Below are 23,210 nucleotides of genomic sequence, written 5' to 3'. Positions count from 1 at the left end.
GCGAGAGTCACCTGAGCGGCTCTCGACAGTCTTCTGCTCCGTGCCTCGGTCATGACGCTGAGCGAACTCAGGCGTCTTAACTTTGGCTGCACGGTCACCCGAAGGAGATCGTACACTCGGAACTTCTCGCGGACGAGAAACCGAGCGGGGTACCTGGCTTAGCAGCAGACTGCCAAGACCAGGCGAGGGTGTACCAGCGGTAGCCAGCACACCTTGGTCCCCGTCTTCTTCTTCTTCTCAGAAGGGAGACGGGCCCCGTTCCCGAAGGAACAGGAGGACCAGCAGAAGAACCCCCCCCGTCACACCGGAATGTGACGAGCCCTTCGAAGTTCCCGAAGGAGTCTTCTTAGGGGGAATAACAAAACCCGGTTACCAGCTGGTCGCTGCGAGAGCGGCCGCTGGCCTGGCGAGAGTCACCTGAGCGTTTCTCGCCACCTTGCCTTCTGCTCCGTGCCTTGGTCTTGGCGCCGAGCGAACTCTGGCGCCGAAACTTTGGCTGCACGGTCTCCCGAGGGAGAGCGTACACTCGGGATCTCCCGCGAACGAGAGACCGAGCCGGAACCTGGCGTAGCGGCATCGCCGCTAGCACCAGGCGAGGAAGTACCAGAGCTAACCGATACTCCTCTGGTCCCCGTCTATCTCTTCCATACGGAAGGAGAGCGGGCCCCGCTCCCGAAGGAGCAGGAGGACCAGCAGAAGGACCCCCGTCCCACCGAGGTGGGACGGGCCCTTAGAAGTTCCCGAAGGAGACTTCTTAGGGGGGGGAGGCAGCCTTCTTCTTCTTCGGCTTATGGGCCTTAGAAGTCGAAGGGGAAGAGGCAGCAACAGACGAAGACGAAGATGACACCTTCCTCTTCTTCGTCAGCTCACGCAGGACAGTCGTCAGGTCCTCCATCCAGGCCGGAGTCGGGCCTATTGCCGAAGCAACACGGCCCGACTGCACCTGTCCGGAAGGACCTGGGTACTGGGGAAGACACACCATGGGCAGGACCAGCATGGACAGGCGCAGGAACCAGGAGCGACAGGAACAGCAACCAGCTCAGGAGCGGCAGGAACAGCGGCAGCGGTAAACACAGAAGGGACAGCCAAGCCAGTAGCGGGAACCACATCAGCGACAGGTACGGCAGGCCCAGCCATCGCCTCGTAGAATCATCGGCAGCCAGCGTGGTACTGGCGGCCGGTCCAGGGGCGAGCTGCTGGAACAGCGGAAGTCTGGGGCAGGCAACACGAAGAAAACACAGGCGGCGGCGGCATACCCCTCCTCGGTACGGCGGCGACCGGCCCTAGAAGCGGCAGACGGCGTCACCGACACAGCATGGGGAGTGTAGACCAGCGGGGGGAAGCGCATAAGCGGCCGTGAAGGTTGTAGTGGAGACCACTCCAAGGTCACCGCCCCAGACCTCGCTAGACTTTTGCAGCAGATCGTGGATGCTAGGCACGCCCTGCAGCCGCAGTGGTCCATACCTGTCCAAGGTCGTCTCCCACGGATGTAGCACCTGCGGTAGCACAAACAGATTAGTAAGAGGGGTTCCCTCACGCACGGGGGGGGAGACATGCCCCACCCCGAACGGAAGGAAGACCCCAAAAACAAAATACGAGGAAGCTGAGCGGGGGCAGGAAAGAAGACGAAGAATCGGATACCAAGGGAGTCGCGGGAGAGCTTTCCGACGACTTCCTGGCAGACCTTCGCTTCCCCTACCTCCGCACAGCAGTGAAAAGTAATATGAAAATGAAACAGAATACTGCACTTGCGATTCACTTCATAGAACTTAAAGAGGGAAAAATCAATTCCCGGTAAGAGCGGAAACTTGATCCATAATAATATGATGCTATCATAAATATATATGAAAATGAACAATACTGCACTTGCTATTTTCACTTTCACAGCAATAAATCGTAAGGATTAATTCCCGGGTAAGAGCGGAAATTGATCCAAAATTAAATTTGATGCAATTAATAAATGAAAATGAAAAGAAAACTGCATTGCGAATCCACTTTCATTGCATTCTATTCATACAAAATAAGAGGCTCTTGCCGAGCGCAATCAAGCTCTCGGCAACGAACGCACAGGGCAAAAATATAATGAAAAAGAGTACTTACATCTTTCAATTACACACTTTCGCCCAAAATACATGACTCGGCGCGAGTGCGCCCGCCCTCGGCACCGAGACATAATTCAAGGGTTCAATTCATGAAAAGAGCGGAAATCGCCGTCTCTACGGCGATAGCTCCATGTTGATTCATAATTAAGTAATGAAAATGAAAACAGTGTACTTACAGTTTCATTTTCAAGTCAAACCAACCATTAGTAGAAAACACAATATAAACAAAGCATACGACGATGAAGCGGGCAGAGAGCGATGACGAACACGTCCTTCACACCCGCGGCCGAAAGCAAAAAAGTGGTTCTTCACCTCTCGGGCGCGCGGGCGCGCGCACGATCGGACAAGCAGTTAACTACCGTTCTCCCCTTGTTCGAAGCTTACGACCGTCCCAGCTGCCGCTAGTTACCTTCCTATTGTTAAAGGACCGAGGGTTTGTATTACGTATCGGAACAAAAACATTTTTTTACATCAGTGTTTTACGAATTCATGCATTATTTTGTGATAATATTTTCTCTGTGTTGCTTTGGTTGTTTTAAAATGTGTTATATACCAAAATGATCGCAATTTAGTGTACAATATAATGTAAAAAAAATTAACTCGTTAGCTTTAACCGATTTGCTGACAGCGCGATTTGAATACAATTATATATGAAATTTTGTTTTTGCGCTATCATATATCGCATTATTTTTATATGATAATGATTTTTTTTTTTTCATTTCTGATGGTTGCATACTAAACTTCAGGCAATGACAAAAAAGGAGCCAAAAATGAACTCTTAATCTTGAAAACTAAGCGTGCTGTGATTTTTTGAAAAAAATATTTTTTCCGCTTCTGCGCTCACTCCGAGACCCCCTAGGCATACGGGAGACGATTTTTATTATACCCCTTAGGCGTTTAAGGGTTAAAAAAAGTCAGCTGCTTTTTATCCTAAAGAGCTACATTTTATGACAATATTTACACTTCACTTCAGTTATTCTTTAAATCATCTAGTGCAAGCTCATTAAGACCTAAAGTATGTAAAGCAAGGTTTAGCTCACAATTCAAACAACTACTTCTGATTTTACATATTTTATAAAACAAAATTTGCACATTAAATACAAATTTTCTTCAGTTCACAAAATAATACAAAAAGCCCTTCTTATCTATTTCTACATGTTATCCTAATTGAGTCAATTACTTACAAAAACAAAAGATAAGGATGACTACAATCTAAAGTATAAACAACAAGAGACCACTAAACATTTTATTTAAAATATCAATTCAGACACCTTTTTTCACCTTCTTAGTTATCTTCTTTTTCTTCTTTCCTTTTTCTGCCTTCCAGCTAGGCTCCAGCTTTTGTTTTTTGGTGATAATTTCATTATATTTGCGTTTCTGATATCTGAAAAGATAATTCTCATTTATCTTGGGTAATCAGAAATGCTCAAATGGCCAAATTTACTTGTCTAAAGAGAAGGACTTGAGAAACAAGTAAAGCATCAGGAGATTTTGGAAAACAAATTCCAAATTTCCATTAAACATCTCCAATATTAATATGAAGACAATATCCAACATACTACAAATATAAATGACAGTCATGCAAAAATTCAATATAATCTCAAATTTGTAATTCAATTTTCCACTACAACTGTGCAAATTGGTTGTTTAATTAAAGTGCTAGGTAAAAATACTGAAAAATGGGTGAAAACATCAAAAGATTAAGAAGTACCAAATCCCACGATTGGTCCAAAGTCAACTAACTTATTGTCATTACACGGTGCCTCATTTTTTTCTTTTCTTGCAGTTTCCAACATTTTCTATGTGTGACTTTTTAAATTTACTACAAATTCTTGTAATACTTTAAACAAAAATACTTTCTTGTAATATATACATTGATAACCTTTTATTTTCTTCACCCTAAAAAATCTAATACTTTGTAAATCAAATTTACATCAACTTCTACACACCCAACCTCCATCCTCCCTTTGATGTTAATGAATCTGTCACTTAATCTCTTAGAAAATTCACATTCCTGGCTTTAATTTCCCAATTAGTTCTTTCAGCAATTTCAATGTTGCTGAGGTAGCTGGGAGCCACAGAATCCCTCCCTGAGATTACTTTGGTTATCTATTGCTGCTGGGTCGTCCAAGGTCCTATAGTTAGTTGCTCCATACTAGGCCTAGACCATGTATCCAATATCCTTGAATTCTGGTTATAAAATGAGCTTAGTACATCACCTTCCAATCAGAGGTCTGAGAGCCTTTCCTCACAGATCTCATGTACAATGTCTATTTTCTAGATTGTGTTCACCTATCATTAAATTTTTTACCTATGACTTAATTACATATTATATAGATAATTATTTATAATATTTTATCAGTCTCCTGTACTGAGTTTCACACCTTTTTCTTGTAATTTTGACAGAAGCTTACTACTCAAGTTCATAGTCACCTGTTGCTCTAAATATATGAATTCACATTCATGTTCATCCTACTTTGACCATCTTTAATCATATAAAATCTCTTACATTCTTTGATTTGTAAGACCTTTAAGTTCTTGTATCCTTCATGATTGGCAAGGTATCTGACCCAGATCATACTCAACATTTCATGAGAAATTCACAAATGGACTGACTCGTGTGATTTGCAATTTTTCCTAACTGCTATACAAAACAAAGTATTATGTTCAAACACAGAAATGCTCCAAATTACACATCATTAACTTCTGCAAGGCAATGCATCATGCACTGGGAACATCTGTCTTCCCAATGTTGAATAAAAAAAAAAAAATTTTTTTGGGGGGGCCCTTTGGAGAACATTTTATCATCACATGATATTTCTAAAGTGCTTTAAACCCCAGCAAAAACCTGAACAGCAAACCTTTTGCTTTTGGAGTCACTTCTCTTAGCAAATTTGTTAGTAACCTTTCTCTATCACAAAAAAAAAAAGAAATACATATATATATCTTAGTTTAACCAGACCACTGAGCTGATTAATAGCTCTCCTAGGACTGGCCCGAAGGATTAGATTTTTACTTATGTGGCTAGGAACCAATTGGTTACTTAGCAATGAGGCGTACAGCTTATTGTGGGATCCAAACTACATTATACCGAGAAATTAATTTCTAATCACAAAAAACAAATTCCTCTGATTACGCTTTGGCGGCGGCAGCAGGGAGCGAACTCAGACTACCAGATTGATAGGCGAATATACAACCCACTCATCCAATGAAGAATTTTCTCTAATCACAATAGTATATTTGTTATTGGTGTAAGTAGTATATCATTTGATCTCTACCCATCTTAATGGGTTTTATTTTCTTCTTTAAACTTTTCTTCTTCAGTAACATTTCCATTCAAACAAATTTCCTGTCATGCTTTGGCCAAAGATCCAACTCATCCAATTACAATAATTATATTATATGTTGTTTATACTTAAATCTTGAATTGCTCTTCCTTTACCAGATAATTCTGATCTTGAAAGTACAGTCAATCTGAAATGGAGTCCCATACCTAAGTCTACTTCAAATGACTAGTAATGCAGTCTTATTATATCTGTGTACCTTGCCATTTGTTCCCCATTACTTACTGTAAATGTACATCTCCCTCAATTATATTCACTCTTTTGGACAAATAACACAGTTAACCCTCTTACGCCGAATGGACGTATTAAACGTCGAGTCAAAATGTCTCCCGTATGCCGAATGGACGTATCATACGTCGACTCAAAAGTTTTTTTTAAATTCGCGGAAAAATACTTAAAGGCCTACCAGCCGAAAACTTTTGAATCACGCGCCTTGGGGGATGCTGAGAGTTCACGGATCAAGGCTTTGTTTTGTTTACAATCGCTACGCAGGCGCGCAAGCACGAATTTCTTTCTTCTCGCACTAAAAAGTATCAGTGACACATCTCAAAAATTATTTCGTCACTTTGACATAATTTTTGCACCATTTTAAATTATTCTTTATATGAAGTATTATATATGAAAATGTGCGCAATTTCATGTAAAATACAACAATAAAATACTCATGATTATAGCTTTTATCAGTTTTGAAATATTTTCATATAAATATCGATAAGTGCAAAAATTTCAACCTTCGGTCAACTTTGACTCTACGAAATGGTCGAGAAACGCAATTGTAAGCTAAAACTCTTATATTATAGTAATATTCAATCATTTGCCTTCACTTTGCAACAAATTGGACGTCTCTAGCACAATATTTCGATTTATGGTGAATTTATGAAAAAACTTTTTCTTTACGTTTGCGCGGTAACTCTTCCGATAAATTTTTTCGTGCGATTGTCCTAATGTTTGCACCATTTTAAATTTGCCGTTACATAAAGTTTTATATATGGAAATGTGTGCAATTTTATGCACAATACAACTAAAAACAACCCATGGTTGTAGCTTTTATCAGTTTTGAAATATTTTCATATAAATAACGTTAAGTGCAAAAATTTCAACTTTCGGTCAACTTTGATTCTACCGAAATGGTCGAAAAACGCAATTGTAAGCTAAAACTCTTATATTCTAGTAATATTCAATCATTTACCTTCATTTTGCAATGACTTGGAAGTCTCTAGCACAATATTTCGATTTATGGTGAATTTATGAAAAAAAAAAAAAAAAAAAAAAATTTTCCTTACGTCGGCGCGGTAACTTCCGAAAAAATCAGAATTTTTTTGGTGCGATTGTCGAAATGTTTGCACCAATTAAAATTACCTGTTACATAAGGTTTTATATATGAAAATGTGCGCAATTTCATGTAGAATACATCTAAAAATGATTGAAGGTTGTAGCTTTTCTCTTTTTTCGAAATATTTGCATATAAATCACGATAAATAGAAAAAAAAACCACGTTCAGTCAAATTTGACTCTACCGAAATAGTTGAAGAACGCAATTGTAAGCTAAAACTCTTACGGCCTAGTAATATTCAGTCATTTATCTTCATTTTGAAACAAATTTGAAGTCTCTAGAATAATATTGTGTTTTATGCTGAATTTTTTAAATATATATTTAACTTCCCTCCGCGTGCCAATTCGCGGCCGCAAGTCTCCGAAATGCGTACATCGCATTATCCTAATATTTGCTCCTTTTCATATTAGCCTTTTTATAGAGTTTTATATATCAAAATGTGCGCAAATTCATGATGAATACAATAAAAAATAATTGAAGGTTGTAGCTTTTCCCATCTCTGAAATATGTGCATATAAAAAAATATATATATAAAAATTTCGACATTCGGTCAACTTTAACTCGTCCGAAATGGTCGAAATCTGCAATTCTAATCTAAAACTCTTACAATATCGTAATATTCAATCATTTGTCTTCATTTTGAAACAAATTGGAAGTCTCTAGAACAATATTTAGATTTACGGTGAATTTTTGAAAAAAACATTTTTTTACGTCCGCGAGTTACGAATTCGTACATCAATTTGTGATAATATTTTTCCGGTGTTGCTTTTATTGTTTTACAATGTATTATATATAAAAATGATTACAATTTAGTGTACAATACAACGAAAAAAAGTAACTCGTTAGCTTTGACCGTTTTTTCCACCGCTTGATTTGAATACAATTATGTATGAATTTTTTTTTTTGCTACCATATATCGCATTATTTACATATGATAATGATATTATTTCTCATTTCTGATGGTTGCATACTAAACTTCAGGCAATGACAAAAAAAGGAGCCAAAAATGAACTCTTAATCTTCAAAACTAAGCGCGCTGTGATTTTTTGAAAAAAAATATTTTTTCCACTTCCGCGCTCACTCCAAACCGGCCCCGGCATACGGGAGAGGTTTTGATTTTTAGGGCTTCGGCTTAATAGGGTTAATCAGCTTCTGAATAATTAGGTAGTACTTTATTTTGACCATCATCATAACTGCCTCCAATGTTGTATGATGCAAAGGGTCTCATGTCTTTCCAGTCTTTTATCTACCACAAATCTCCCTTCATCTTCAGTCTTATCTCTTAATTCTGATCCAAGTAGGTTTAGGTCTCCCAATTCTCTCATGGATTGTGCACAGAGCATTGCCAAGCTATCTCTATCTCCCTTTTCATCATTATCTCATCTACATATGGATCTTCCATAATTTTTTTACAGTATCACTGATAACTCTACCCTGCTTTTCTTCTAAAAACTTGATTCTCAAACCTAAAAAATCTTTTAATACATTTCATTACTGTATAATTTTATTTTCTTATGCAATCTCATTCTTACATATTTGATTTCCAAATCTCACTCAGCCTACCAATTGTTTGATTAACCTTTAACTACATTCTAATTTGAGAGAACCTGTACTGGAAATCACTGTCCTCATTACTTCTGTTTTTCTTAAATTTATGTTTATATGTAAATTTATTTATTCCATCATAGTTTCTGGGAATTTATCTTGACCTTGTTTACTCTTCTCATATCTGGATTGCTTCTGATGTCTTGTTCACAAAAGAACAGAATCCTAAATCAACGTATATATAATGACCTAATCTACTTACACGCACCAGATTACCACTTTGGTCATTGTTTGATCAAACAGTAAGTAAAAATTACTGGTCATTGTTTGATCAAACAGTAAGTAAAAATTACTGGTCATTGTTTGATCAAACAGTAAGTAAAAATTACTTCTCTCAAGAAGCTTCTTAACATACCTGTGACAAGCATTTCCCCTCTTTACTAAGTATATTAGCAATACACAGACTGCTCTATTTAATTGTGTCTACTACCAAGCTTTGGCATTATCATACTACTACTTCATCTTCCTTGATTCATATAACCTTCCATTTCTTTATGCCCAACATTTACTTTTTCATATGTTTTTCCTGTTTCCATCTAGTCTGGGCCAGATGACAGCACTGGGTAGCATGATTCACACACATATGAAGTTACAAAACGGAGAATATTGCCTATTTCATATGTACCTGGTGAAAAGAAAGGACTGCCAGACACTTAAGTATAGTAATTCTAAAAATAATTCCTGGTCTTAATCCCTATTTCACATATGCCTGGTGAAAAGAAATGATTACTAGATAGTACAGGCAGTCCCCCGGGTTACGGCGGGTTCAGCTTACGACGTTCCGAGGTTAAGGCACTTTTCAATTATATTCATCAGAAATTATTTCCAGGGTTACAACACTGATCTGGCAGAAGAAATATGACACCAAAAATGCAAAATAATCAGTATTTGAAGGTTTTTTTATGATAAATGCAATACAAATGCAGTTTAAATAGTTTTGAATGCACCCAGAGCATTAAAAATGGCAATTTGTCGAAAATTGTATTTTTCCTAACAATACAAACCTGAGGTGCTTTAACAATAAGAAGGTAACTAGCTTCGAACAAGAGAGTTCGGTAGTTAACTGCTTGTCCAACAGTGCGCGCACCGCGCGACTGGGAGGTGAAGAATCACTTTTACTTTAGGCCCAGGAAAAACGCAGAGTGAGGGGTGGCATGAGGTGGGACTATATGTAAAGGACCTCAGGTTTGTATAGTTAGGAAAAATGCAAATTTAGACAAATTGCCATTTGTTCCGATACGTAATACAAACCTTTCGGTCCTTTAACAATAGGAAGACTCACTTCTTGGTGGGAGGAATCTGAGTCCTAAGAACAGACTGGTGTTCGCACAACCTTGGATTCCCTCCCTGGTCGTAAGAGCAGAGGGAGGGATCCTAGCCTCTGCCCAATTGATCGGGGTATGTATCGCAGGATCAATGGTCAGACCTCTGGACCCAAGTAATAAGAGGGAGGCAAGCATACCTCTTAAAACAAGCAAGCAAGAACTTGTTCCTATTGCAAGAGGCAATATGAAGTCATGAGTTGTCTCTTGTTGGCTTCCACTTCCCCTCCCTTGTTGGGGGGAAGTGGTGGATAATCGCTCCTATCCCTACTGAAAGGGATAGGATGGGGCTCGGTCGAGTAGCTTACCTGCATCACCTCCTGATCCAGCGTAGTGACGACCACGTCCCTCTGCCCACCGGTAGAGGGAGAGAAAAAGATGGGGAAGAGAAGGCCAGTCACATTCTCATTCACCTATCCCTTCATGCAGTCACACAAGGATGCGATGCTGTTCTGTCCGCTTGGGAGCTGGGTAAGCTACACGTGTTGAGCAGCCACCACGGGTCCTAAGGAACAAGAGTCCAGGGACCTGTGGGCTATATCCTAAAGGTAGAAGGAGGTGCAGGTGGTCTGGTTTGGGCCAGACCCCTGCCTTCAGTACCTGCGCCACGGAGAAGTTCTTGCGGAACGCGAGGGAAGGACCAATATCTCTGACTTCGTGGGCTCTCGGACGAAGCGTACAGATGTCGTCGCTACCATCAGCTTCGTACGCTCTCCTGATCACATCACGTAGCCAGAAAGAAAGTGTCCCTGTACTTCTTTCTTGGTCATCCCGGTGCTACCGAAGAGGCGTCGACACTCAGTCCTGAGGTGCCAAGTTTTCTTCAGATAGCGCTGTAGAGCCCTCACAGGACAAAGCAGCATCTCCTTCGCATTGACGTTGGTGAAGTCCATTAGGGAGGGGATTGTGAAAGACTCAAACCGATCGGCAGGGACCGAAGGATTCTGAGTCTTCGCTACGAAGTTCGGTACGAAATAGAGCGTCACAGATCCCCATCCCCTGAATGGTTGACGTCGCAGGAAAAGGCATGCAGTTCCCTTACTCGGAGGGAAAGAAGGGAATAGTCTATATGACCTATCCCTCTTTCGGTGATGTCCAGTACCCATACTGGTCTATCCGTCTGCAGCGACGTGTCTCGCATTCTCATATCCCATTGCAGCGAAGTCTCTCGCGGTCTCGTATCCCCCTGCGGCGAAGTCTCTCCATCTCCGTGGTGGATAGGACACCGATACTCTATGGTGGGTGTCGATGGTATGGGTACTGGAACAAGCTAGTTGGACGAAGTAATGATTGATCTGGAACAACCAAACTAAGTCCACAGCGTAGCTCGTAACTGACTTAGATGCTTGACAGCTGCCGATTGACTGCGTTCGGTAGAGGGAGGCAAGCTGTCCAAGCAAGTCACGTGACCTTCGCCTTTGAAGGGGTATGCCAAGAGACCATGCAAATCGTCTATTTGTTGCCACCGAAGCCGGAAGGCGAGGTGATGATACTCTCAAGGTATGTGCCCACAAGGCGAAAGTCAATTGCCTTCATGAGACCGAGGTCCCTGATGGCAAGACAGAAGTTCTCATAGTAGTTGAATCTCAGCTAAGAAGAAACAATACTATTCGCCGTTGAAGACGAAGGTGGTAGGTGAATGCAAACCTACGTCTTCACAGCCGAATCGAAGAAGTAATTCTCAAGATTCTGAACCTGTGCTTACAAAGGACTGAAAACGCTATACCGCTATTTCATTGCTGTTTGATGAGAAGTCATAGTTGCAATGAAAGCGGGGCACTTTTCAGTAATGAAAACACAGGGGTGTACTGCTACCGCCTGAAGAAGAACCCCTTCTCATGGGCTGAACTTGGAAGTAGAGCTGGCAGGTCGGGAAGCAGGCGATGTCTTCCGTTAAACATCTGTAATTCGGGGTGAACAATGAACAATTGCACACCTATGAATACGAGATATTTTAGAAGACAAACTCAGATGTCTGAAGAAATCATCTGCATTATCGCAGAGGTGCGATGCAGCGGGAGACTAGGCTACAGACTTCTGTTACCGTGCGGTAAACAGAAAGATGATAGAGTCTATTGAGATATCTCTGTCCGAAAATTCTCGCAATGTCCAAGACGATGCAGTAGAGATGGTCATTCATGTATGCGAGAATCCCAGTCAACCAGAGACCTAAGTCTGTGATTGTCGGGCAGAGATACGGTTCGGTAGTCAATCATTGTAAAGGAGAGAGACATAAACCGACCGTGCATCTCGGAGGGCCAGCTGGTACTGGGCTGCGACAGGCAGCCCAATACACCACTAGCTTTCGCTCACTCGTCATCCTGAGTTGCCAGGTCATCCATTCCAAGAAGGTCTACGTTCGCCTAGAACCATCGAGCTCAAAAAATATGCTCGAGCAATTGCATTTAAACAAAACGGATTTCGGTGAATACAAAAGCTGAGGTGGTGTTGTCGTAAAAATACCATAAGTGTCTCAAAATTGAAACTGGTAACTCCTGGGAGGTTGCAGGCAGTCCCGAGTTGTAGTTCAATTAAGATACTATTCGTCTCGGTCACAATCCATAGAGTTAACTACGGTATGTGCCTACAACTCAGACAATTCAACTGATTAACAGAGTCATGTCTCAAGGGCAATATACGTAGTATATTTGTAGGTTCCTGTAAAAAGACCTCCATCCTAAATTCTTTTCCATTCGAGGAAAGAGAATAAGACTGGGAGACAACACCCTTCACTCTCTAATGAAGAGAGTAAAGGAGAAGTTTTCCCCGAAGGAGGACTTCAATGGTGAAAACAGGATACCGAAGACGAAAGTTCAAGCCAAACTGGATGTTCCCATCCGTTCTTCTCTATCCCAGGGTTGGCCGCCTACTGTGAGATATTCTTCCTTCAGCAGCAGTGCTTCTTCCAAACGCTAGAAATTCCAGGAATTCGAGCATTCAGCGAGATTCCCGATTGTCGTAGTAACAATTATCCGGGATTCTCGTCTAGCCCAGTCTGGACCGTGGTTTCGACCAAGTGTTTGTAGATCGTAGAAAACCAGAACACTCTGAGTGTGCTAGAAATTCCGAAGAATTCTAAGCGCTCGGCGAAACCCCCACCGAATTCGTCAGACGATCATCGGTTGGTGGTCCTCCCGATTCCCGTAGAAATTGAGGATGGGGCAGGATCCTTCCTCAACGACAGGGACTTACGTCCGGTAGGACCCGAGGGTCCCCCCAGGAACGCGCTCCCCAACGTGGAATCCTACAGAGAACGCTCTGCAGGATCCCTCCCCTTTCCCTCGTAGCCGTAGGGAGAGAGGGAATGGGGGAGGAAGATTGGATACTCGCTCGCCTTCCCAGCGGAACTAACAGTTGGAGAAGCGAGTACGAACAGCCAACACTTTGCGGTGATGGCTGCTCAGAGTCTGGGAAAACATTATCGTCAGGACAAAACGTTTTCCCGAGGAGGGTTACGAACTTGTACTGTAGGCTAAGCGTCTGCCGCCACCGTGACTGTCGTCTGGGTGGGGCTGAGCGAGCACCTGACAGGAGAAAGCCGATACCGTCCTCCGACGCGTCCCAGTCCTCGTCGAGGCCGAAACCTCTCAAGAGGACCGAAGGGGGAGCGCGCCCTGTTCTCTTGAATGCGTGGTTCAGACAGACCGTCACGTGCACAGCAGTGATGGTCCCTCCAAGAGTCTGGGAAGCGTCATTCGTCCTTACCAGCCCCCCACCCTCACTGTCACTCCTGTTTGCCTCGTTCCTCCAAGTGTAGCCTAAGGAGGTTGAAAGGACAGGTGAGGGAGACCTGATGCTCCTACCCTGCCTACTAGCATGCTAGTAGGCTGGGAGGACTGCAGGCGATCGAGCTGCAGGTCTGGACCAGCGGCTTCTTGCGCAGAAAAGCTGGACCAAGGAACGGAGCGTCGGTCTTATGTCAGGGGAGCTATTATGAGAGCTCCTCCCTTCAGGACCCCAAGGTCGTTGTGCTGACGAATCAGCACAATAACCTCAGCAAAATTCCTCTGGATCTCAGGAGTGACCGCATCTTGAGGAGTAGAACCGTCAAGCCCCTCCAGCAAGAGCGATTCCCGAGACCCTCCTCCTTCAGAAGGATGAATAGCGGCAGACCCCTCCCAGTCTCCTCCTGCCATTTGCGCATACGACCTGGTCAATCCGAGGACTGTGCCTGGCACGTAGGGCGTCGTGGCGGGATCGTGGGGGTCGCGCCCCTCACGATCACTCCTTGTTACCTCGCCCTTCCCAGTGTAACCCGAGGAAGTTAAAGGAACAAGAGAGGAAGACCTGACGCTTCCCCCTCGCTCACCGGCAGAACCAGTGTGCTTGGGGGGCTGCAGGCGATCGCCAACCCGTGGTGGCGATCGAGCTGCAGGTCTGGTCGCGCCACTCCCCTGGGGCGAGCGGCTGGACCGAGAACAGCAGCCCCGGTCCCGTACGTCAGAGGAGCTGCTGCTGGTCCCCCTATCTGTCCGGTCCCGGTGAGAGTGCCGGTCAGGGGACCTGCAGAGACCACTGTCGCGGTGCGACCGGTGCCTCGTTCTCACGGCGCGTCGAACCGCTGGAACCAGCCAAGGCTGATTCCTGCGATCGAGGGGACCTCTTACCAGCCTCAGCCCGTGGCCGGTCTGGGACCGTCACAGCAACCCTGGTAACTAGCTGGTCATTACGAGAGCGATCGCTGGCCTAGGTAGAGTTACCTGAGCGGCTCTCGCCAGCCTTCCGCTCCGTGCCTTGGTCCTGGCACCAAGCGAACTCGGACGTCTGGGCCTTGGCTGCACGGTCGCCCGTGCCGGAACCTGGTGTAGCGGCAGCGCCCCTACACCAGGTGAGGAAGTACCAGTGTTAGCCAGTACTCCTCTGGGAGAGACGGACCCCGCTCCCGAAGGAGCAGGAGGACCAGCAGAAGGAACCCCCGTCCCACCGGAGTGAGACGGGCCCTTAGAAGTTCCCAAAGGAGCCTTCTTCTTCCTTGGCTTGGAAGCCTCGGGAGTCGAAGGGGAAGAGGCGGCAGCAGGCGACGAAGAAAACGACTTAGACGATGACGACACCTTCCTCTTCGTCAGTTCCCTCAGGACAGACGTCAAGTCCTCCATCCAGGATGGAGCCGGGACTGCTGTTCCCAAAGCAACAGGGCCCGGCTGCACCTGTCCGGAAGGACCAGCGGCTGGGGCAGAAACACCAAGGGCTGGAACGACGTCGGCTGGTGTGGGAACAGCAGTAGTGGCAGGTACGGCAGACAGGGCAGGTACTCCAGGAGACGGGGCAGCAGCCAGCGACATCCTGGGTACTGGCGGCAGGTCCAGGGGCAAGCTCTTCGGGCATCGGAAGACCGGGACTGGCAGCACAAAGAACCCGGAAGGGGGAGGCACGCCCCTCCTCGGCACGCACGGCAGCGATCGGGCCCTGCACGGCGGCCGTTGGTGTCACAGACATCACGAGAGGGGTGTAAACCAGGTGAGGAGGGGCGGCATACCCTGGAGTTGAGATCATATAGTGGTGGTCACCGCTCCATGGGTGACCAGCACAGCCCCCGCCAGATGCTGGAGCAGCCCCTGAACGCTTGGCGTGCCCTGAAGACCCAGCGACACCCACACCTGGCCAAGGTCGTCCCCCGCAGCAGGAGCCCTGAGGAGGCAACAGTCGGAAGTTAGGAGGGGTTCCCCCTCACGCGGCGATCGGGCGAAGAGAAGGACCTCGAAACCCCCCCAGAAGGGGAAGGTGCGATACGCGGGAGCTGAGCCAAGGGCAAGAAAGAAGCCGAGGTGTCCGTAACCAAAGGAGTCGCTGGAGAGCTTTCCGAAGACTCCTTGGCAGGCCTGCGTTTCTTCCTACCCTGGTACAACACCCACTGCACTTCCGACCAATTACACAAACACTGCACAGCTCGGCCCAAGAACACTCACGCCCTCGGCACCGAGTGCAAAGGATATGTGGATCAATCTCCAGGAATGAGCGGAAGACCCCACAATTGCGGCCCTCCACCCCGGGACACACTTTACGGTTGATGGTGGGCGCGGGGATTGCTCCATTGACCGTTGATCCATAATCAATGCACAATAAAATGAAAAAGGCAATATGTACTTACAATTTCACTTTTATACACTGACAAACTAAGTTGAAGAATAATCACAACCAAAACAAAGCATACGACGATGAAGCGGGCAGAGAGCGATGACGAACACGTCCTCTACACACACGGCCGAAAGCAAAAGAGATTCTTCACCTCCCAGTCGCGCGGTGCGCGCACTGTCGGACAAGCAGTTAACTACCGAACTCCCTTGTTCGAAGCTTACGACCATTCCAGCTGCCGCTAGTCACCTTCCTATTGTTAAAGGAACGAAAGGTTTGTATTACGTATCGGAACAAGTAAGGTTTTCTTAGGATTTTTGACAATGTTCTGGCTTACGACGAGTCTAAAGAAGGGAACCCCCGTCGTAACCCGGGGACTGCCTGTAATGCATGTTTGTTAATTTTTTTGTTTAAACCCCTAAACATGTTGTAAAGAACAAAATTTTTCTTACCCAAGTGCTTCTTCATCATTCAAAATTTCTTCTGCCATAGTACGCTTCCGCTTCTTATTGGGAATGCGTGATGAATAAAATTCAGCAGGAGAATCCTGAATTTCTCCCATTTGGAAGTACTTCGGCAAAACCTAGAGGGGGGAATGGAACTTAAGTTAACAGGACAAAAAAACACTGCATCTACAATAAGATGTGAAAAATTATGGTTACTGAAAAGACTCAAAACACAACATAAATTGAAGAGATAATCGAACCTTCAAATCCTTGTTCTTGTAGGGTCTCTTTGGATCCAATACTGGACGCATCTGAAGGACCTCTAAGTCACGTTTAACTTCTTCAGTTATCTCAGGAGCTTTCATATCAAACCAACCTGGACCCTTAGTCTTCTCTCGTTCTTTCTGTAAAGAGAAATAAATTCCTTTTAGATGCTAATACCACATGCACAGTAAGCATAAAATCATAAAACAATGCATTTAAGAGCTTAGCCATGGAAAATATTGGAATTAATAATTACATTTGAGACACCAGTGTTATAATTTTTATTACCAACTGAGAGTGGGAACCATAAACAAAGTGCAAAATAATAACAACATTATTAACTTAAAGGCTAAGTGATTTATTTCACTCACGCCTCAAAACGCAACCTTCAAACAAACTTCATATGAGGACTAAATTACTATAGTACTAAATAAATAATTCATTAAAAGCAACATAAAACTAGAAAATAAAACATAAATAAATAGAACAATACAGTAATATAATACAATGATTTATTCTTACAATAAAATATTTTACAATAATATAGCAACACTGTACAAAGACATGCAGAATCAGGCAAAGTCGACAAAAACATTATCAAAGTATGGGAACCTAGATTTAGGATATGGTATGAATACTAAAATATTCAACTAGGAAATTTCTTAATCAATGTATAAAGGCAAATCACAGGGAATCTATTGAGTGTTACTGAAGGAAAAGAATTGGAACAATTTTGGTTTACAAAGACTGAAATTAAATGATAACCAAAATTAAGATAAAACATGAAATAAAGAACCACAGTGAAAAATTACATTAAAGTAATTACGAAATCTTTTGGTGACGAAATTCAGATTTCATCTTGTGGCCTCAAAGAAAACATTACGTATGTATAAAAATAATTAAGGAAGCCAAAATAACATAACTTAAGAATTTCTCAGTGACTTTAGCATCAGTAAACACTTATTTAGCTCTCACATGGTTGGCCATTGAATAAACAATACAGAATCTGGCAAAATTTCTTTAACTGATTAGTTTCCAAAACTTGACATTTGAATGGAATACAGTAGTACCTCGAGATACGAAAGGCTCAACTTACGAAAGCCAATGCGAAAAATTTTACTGCTCTACATACGAAAAGTTTTCAAGATACGAAAGGTTTCTGAAAGTCCGAGATTCGCCCGATAACAATTTTGAAACTCGCGCCGCACGCCGCCATCTTAGTGCTAGTAGACTCGCCACCATCCTCCTGCTCTCCCATTGGTTCCTGATGCTAGCCAAGCCATGAGATCCTTCTCTCTGATTGGACAGCATCCCTCCCATCATGCATCTTCTGTACGTACGCGCTGGCGTCCCTTAGCTCAGCCACTCCGCACCCGAAACTTTACCGTACGCAATCGGCATTCGTTCGTTCCAACGATTTCGTTTAGTAACGTAAATTCGTTAGTGATTTCGTTGCAGTACATATTATCGTGTTGTGCGAACTGTATTATTACGTATTTGTGTAACTTTACGTAAATTAACAGTCATGGGTCCCAAGAAAGTTGAAATTCACGGAAAGAAGCGCATGCTGTCTCTGGAGACAAAGATGGGGATCATAAAGAAGTATGAAGCTGGTATGCGATTGAGTGTGATCGCAAAGGAATACGGCCGTAATCCGTCGACAATAGGCACCATCCTTAAACAGAAGGATGCCATCAAAGCAACTACACCATCGAAGGGCATCACTATTTTGTCCAGCAAGAGGAGCCATGTGCACGACGAGATGGAATGGCTGCTCCTCATCTGGATAAAAGACAAAGAAATCGCTGGCGATACAGTAACGGAGACAGCAATCGCTCACAAGGCCAGTGCTATTTTCGGCGATTTGATTGCGTAGGCGGAAGACGAGGGAGGGGAAGGGACTTCAACGCCAACCCCAGAGTTCAAGGCTTCGCATGGCTGGTTCGAGAAATTTCGTAAACGGACTGGCATCCATTCGGTGGTGCATCATGGGGGAGGCTGCCAGCTCGGACACGAAAGCGGCCGAAGCATTTAAGAAGACTTTCGACGAGATGATGACCAAGGAAGGCTACAGTTCTCAGCAAGTCTTCAATTGTGATGAGACTGGCCTTTTTTGGAAAAAAAATGCCTCGTCGGACGTACATCACGGAGGAAGAGAAGAAGCTACCCGGGCATAAGCCTATGAAAGACAGGCTTACGCTCGCACTTTGTTCAAACGCCAGTGGGGATTGCAAGGTGAAGCCCCTACTGGTGTATCATTCTGAGACTCCTCGAGCCTTCAAGGCCCACAAGGTGCTGAAGGAGAAGCTTCCAGTGATGTGGAGGGCTAATGCAAAAGCCTGGGTAACGAGGCTTTTGTTCACGGAGTGGGTAAATCTGTGTTTCGGCCCGACTGTGAAGAGTTTTTTGGAAGAGAAGCGCCTCCCCCTGAAATGTCTGCTGGTGTTGGACAATGCCCCTCCCCACCCTCCTGGCCTCGAGGAAGATATCCTAGCGGAGTATTCCTTCGTTAAGATTCTTTTTCTTCCGCCCAACACCACCCCTCTCCTCCAGCCCATGGACCAGCAAGTGATAGCGAACTTTAAGAAGCTGTACACGAAACATCTTTTCAAGAGATGTTTCGACATCACCGATACCACAAACCTCACCTTGCGTCAATTTTGGAAGGAGCATTTCGACATCGTCATTTGCATCCGACTCATTGACCTAGCTTGGCAGGAGGTTTCGATGCGAACCTTGAATTCCTCGTGGAGGAAACTCTGGCCTGATGCCGTATCCGCCAGAGACTTCGAGGGATTCGACGTGGGCGAAGCTGGTACTGCAGAGTCAGAAACAGTTGATGATCCCGAAACTGTTTTGGAACCAGATCTTGATGAGATCGTTGCACTCGGCAAGTCCATGGGGCTGGTCGTCGACGAGGACGACATCAACGACCTTCTCGAGGAGCACCAAGAGGAGCTTACGACGGATGACCTGAAGGAGTTGGAGGCCATGCAACTTGACGTCGTTCAAGAGGAGTTCTCTAGCAGCGGCGAGGAAGAGGAGGAGGAGCCTATGACAACGGCAGAAATTAAGGATATTCTAGGCGCTTTTCATAAAGTGCAATTGTTTATCGAAAAAAGACACCCGGAAAAGGCTCACACAGGTCGTATGCTTGCGCAGTTCGATGACGTTTGCTTGAGTTGTTTCAGGAACATTGTGAAAAGTAGGCAGAAGCAATCTTCCTTGGATCGTTATTTTTTAAAGAGGCCTTCAGCATTAGCAGGAGTAAGCAAAAAGGAAGAACCAAGTGATAAAAAACAGAAAGTTGAAAGCAAAAAGGAACAAAAAGGAAGAACCAAGTGATGAAAAACAGAACGTTGAAAGCAGTGATGAAGTTGAAATTCTGTAAAAAAAAAAAAAAAAAAAAAAAAAAAAAAAAAAAAAAAAAAAAAAAAAAAAAAAAAAAAAAAAAAAAAAAAAAAAAAAACAAAAAAAAAAAAAAAAAAAAAAAAAAAAAAAAAAAAAAAAAAAAAAAAAAAAAAAAAAAAAAAAAAAGCCTACGTAAAAGTAAAAAAAAAAAGTTAAAAAAAAAAAAAAAAAAAAAAAAAGAAAAAAAAAAAAATGTTTACATAATTTCTAGATTTTTGTAAGTTAAGTGTTACAGTTTTGTTAAGGTGTTTCGTAAATTTTAGTTTTATGGTTTTCCTTAAATTTTTTGTGTGTTTTCATAAAGTTAAGTGTACGTACGTTATCTGCCGTTTGTCCTCCTCCTCCTCTGCCGCCACTATCGGAGATAGCCTCACTCGAAAGGTAAGCTTCCACATTTTACGTTACAGTAATAATATTTCTTGTACACTAATATACACTTTATTTACAGGTTTTTTATTTTTATTCTTAATTTAGGTATTGAATGGTCCAAATTGTTGTAGTATTTCATTGTTTATAGGTCAATTTAGCTTTATTATGAAATTTAATGGGGTGTTTTTGGAGGGCTTGGAACGGATTAGCCATTTTACATGTAAAATGTGTTCCAAGATACGAAAAACTCATTATACGAAGGCCGCCTCGGAACGGATTAATTTCGTATCTCGAGGTACCACTGTATAAAATTTAGGCCAGAGGCCAAGTGCTAGGTCCTAAAATATTATTCAGTGCTGAAAGGAAAATGGAGAGTAAAAAGGTGTAAAAAGGTTTTAAAAGGTGTAACAGGAAGAAAGCTGCACAGTTGCACAGTGAAACAATTTAGGAGAGGGCGGAATGTAAGATGGAAGAAAGAGAACATGGACAAAAGAGATACAACTGTAGTATTGAAAGGGGTTGCAGCAAGGAGCCAAAGTGATGCTGCAAAGAACTTTAACCCTTTCACTTTTGACTCCTATAAGCAATTACCTCTGTAGGAAGTAGTAGTGGCTCGAGCAGTAAGGGTAGAAATATTTATACCTTTTCTTTTAGTTCAGAGACATGTACCTCAGACAATTTACAAGGTAAATTGCTAGATTTTGTTTCACTTTACAGTTGAATGATTGCCCTGTGCAGTGGCATAAATATGATAAAACTTTGCCTTTTCCCCCCAAAAAGAAATTTTGCCAAAAAGCTTATTTGCAATAGTCTTCGTTTTTCATCCACAGCACACCCAGATAATTTATCTAGTTATTGCAATGCAAAAAGAAAAATTTGAAAATATGAATGACAATGTAGCATCACGTTTGCTGTGAGAAAGGACAGTCACCCCCAGGATATGCACTAAAAACTCTCTAAGCCTTTTTTGTTCAGACACACAGCTCAGACAATTTTTAAGGTAGACAGCAGCTCAGTTTTATCTAATTTTGCAAAGGAATGACTGTTCTATGTAGAGACATGTAAAAGGACCCATAACAACTTTATGTAGGTGGAATCAAAATTGTGTAAGCTTCCCCTCAAATTAAAATTGCCAAAAAACTATTTGCAAGTCTTTGTTTCTATCCATAACACATCCAGATAAATTACCTAATTACTTCAATGCAAAAATTTTTTTTATTTTACAACTTAAAAATAGCTGTATACAACAGAATAAGTAGTTGTATAAAATAACTGTATGTGGGTGGAATGATGAATAGAAATGATAACAGTACAAGAAAACTTTTACTTTAACACAAAAAATTTGCCAAAAAAAACTATTTATAATAAATATGAATGACAGAGTAGTGTCATCTCTCTCTCTCTCTCTCTCTCTCTCTCTCTCTCTCTCTCTCTCTCTCTCTCTCTCTCTCTCTCTCTCTCACACAAAAAGAGAAATGATAAAATTATATAATAAAAAATTAAAATGAATACAGAACAAACAACCATACATGTTATATTTGTCCTAAAAAATATCAGGAACACTGGCTTGTGCAATATATAATTTTTTTATGCTTGGGTACATCATCAAATTGCAAAGGATTTAAATTTTTACAGGTGCAATGACAGCACTAACCCCAGCCCCTTATGTGGGTGTACACATGGACTGGATCATATGGGTTATTCATCAAATATCCATCAGTCCAACAATGGCACCACTTCCACAATGAGTCAAAATTATCATGCCCCATTCCTTTTTATATGAATTCAAAGTACCCACATTAGGCTTGATCTGTTTTACTTGCTATTGTGATGCTAATTTTTCCATATAATAATCTGCTTGTTATTGATTACTATCAATGGGTTTTAGAGATGTAATGTAGTCACCACAAGGCATATTAGTGTGTGACCTTGTCACGGTAGTTGGAGTGTTGGCTGCTTTACCAGATTATTAATTTCCTTTAATGTCTACATATGCACAAATCCAAGATATTTTTACAATGTTATCATTTTCATATCAATTTTTAATTTTAAAAAATTGTAACTGTTGCATGAGGGGTTTTATATTATAATTTTGAAGGGTTTCTATAGCACTTATCAAGTTACTAAAAATGATAGAATTCAGCTAAAGTATAATTTTAATATTTTAATACACTTGTATGTTATTTATGTCCTGGGGTAAATGAATAATCTTTAGACATATGTCAAGTGTGTACGCACAAGCAAAAAGGATCCTTTTCAAGAGTGAAGAGAGGAAAAACAATAAAATAGAAAGAATTTTGGAGCAAAAATATTGTCTTATTTCCAAATGGTTAAATATTGAATAAAACTGTTAACCCTTTAACGCCGATTGGACGTATTAAACGTTGACTAAAATTGTCTGTCGTATGCCAATTGGACGTATGGTACGTCGACGAAAAAAAGTTTTTTTAAAAATTCGCAGAAAAATAGTTATAGGACTACTAGGCGAAAACTTTTGAATCACGCGCCTTGGGGGATGCTGGGAGCTCACAGATCAAGGCGTTGTTTTGTTCACAATCGTTACCCAGGCGCGCAAGCGCGAATTTCTTTCTTCTCGCACTAAAAAACATCAGCGACACATCTCAGAAATTATTTTGTCACTTTGACATAATTTTTGCACCATTTTATATTAGCCATTACATGGAGTATTATATATGAAAAGGTGCGCAATTTTATGTAGAATACAACAAAAAACGACTCATGATTGTAGCTTTTATCCGTTTTGAAATATTTTCATATAATAACAATAAGTGCCAAAATTTCAACCTTTGGTCAACTTTGACTCGACCAAACGGTCGAAAAACGCAATTGTAAGCTAAAAATCTTATATTCTAGTAATATTCAATCATATACCTTCATTTTGCAACAAATTGGAAGTATCTAGCACAATATTTCAATTTATG

The 23,210-nt window shown here is 42.4% G+C and overlaps 1 protein-coding gene across 1 annotated transcript in view; it reads right to left on the bottom strand.

Moving 5' to 3' along the window:
• Positions 1-3,157: 3,157 nt before the first annotated feature.
• Positions 3,158-23,210, bottom strand: part of LOC135197829 (U3 small nucleolar RNA-associated protein 6 homolog) — a 277,323-nt gene continuing 257,270 nt past the window's right edge. The window contains exons 15-17 of the mRNA XM_064224974.1: positions 16,485-16,628; positions 16,231-16,361; positions 3,158-3,486 (exon numbers count right to left, since the gene is read on the bottom strand). Coding sequence (XP_064081044.1) covers positions 3,366-3,486; positions 16,231-16,361; positions 16,485-16,628 — 396 coding nt within the window. The 3' untranslated portion in view covers positions 3,158-3,365. The remainder of the gene's footprint in view (positions 3,487-16,230; positions 16,362-16,484; positions 16,629-23,210) is intronic.

The sequence above is a fragment of the Macrobrachium nipponense genome, chromosome 21, assembly GCF_015104395.2.
Source record: "Macrobrachium nipponense isolate FS-2020 chromosome 21, ASM1510439v2, whole genome shotgun sequence".
Lineage (NCBI taxonomy): Eukaryota > Metazoa > Arthropoda > Malacostraca > Decapoda > Palaemonidae > Macrobrachium > Macrobrachium nipponense.
The sequence above is the reverse complement of the archived record's forward strand: the minus strand, read 5'-3'. Positions and strand labels throughout refer to the sequence as shown.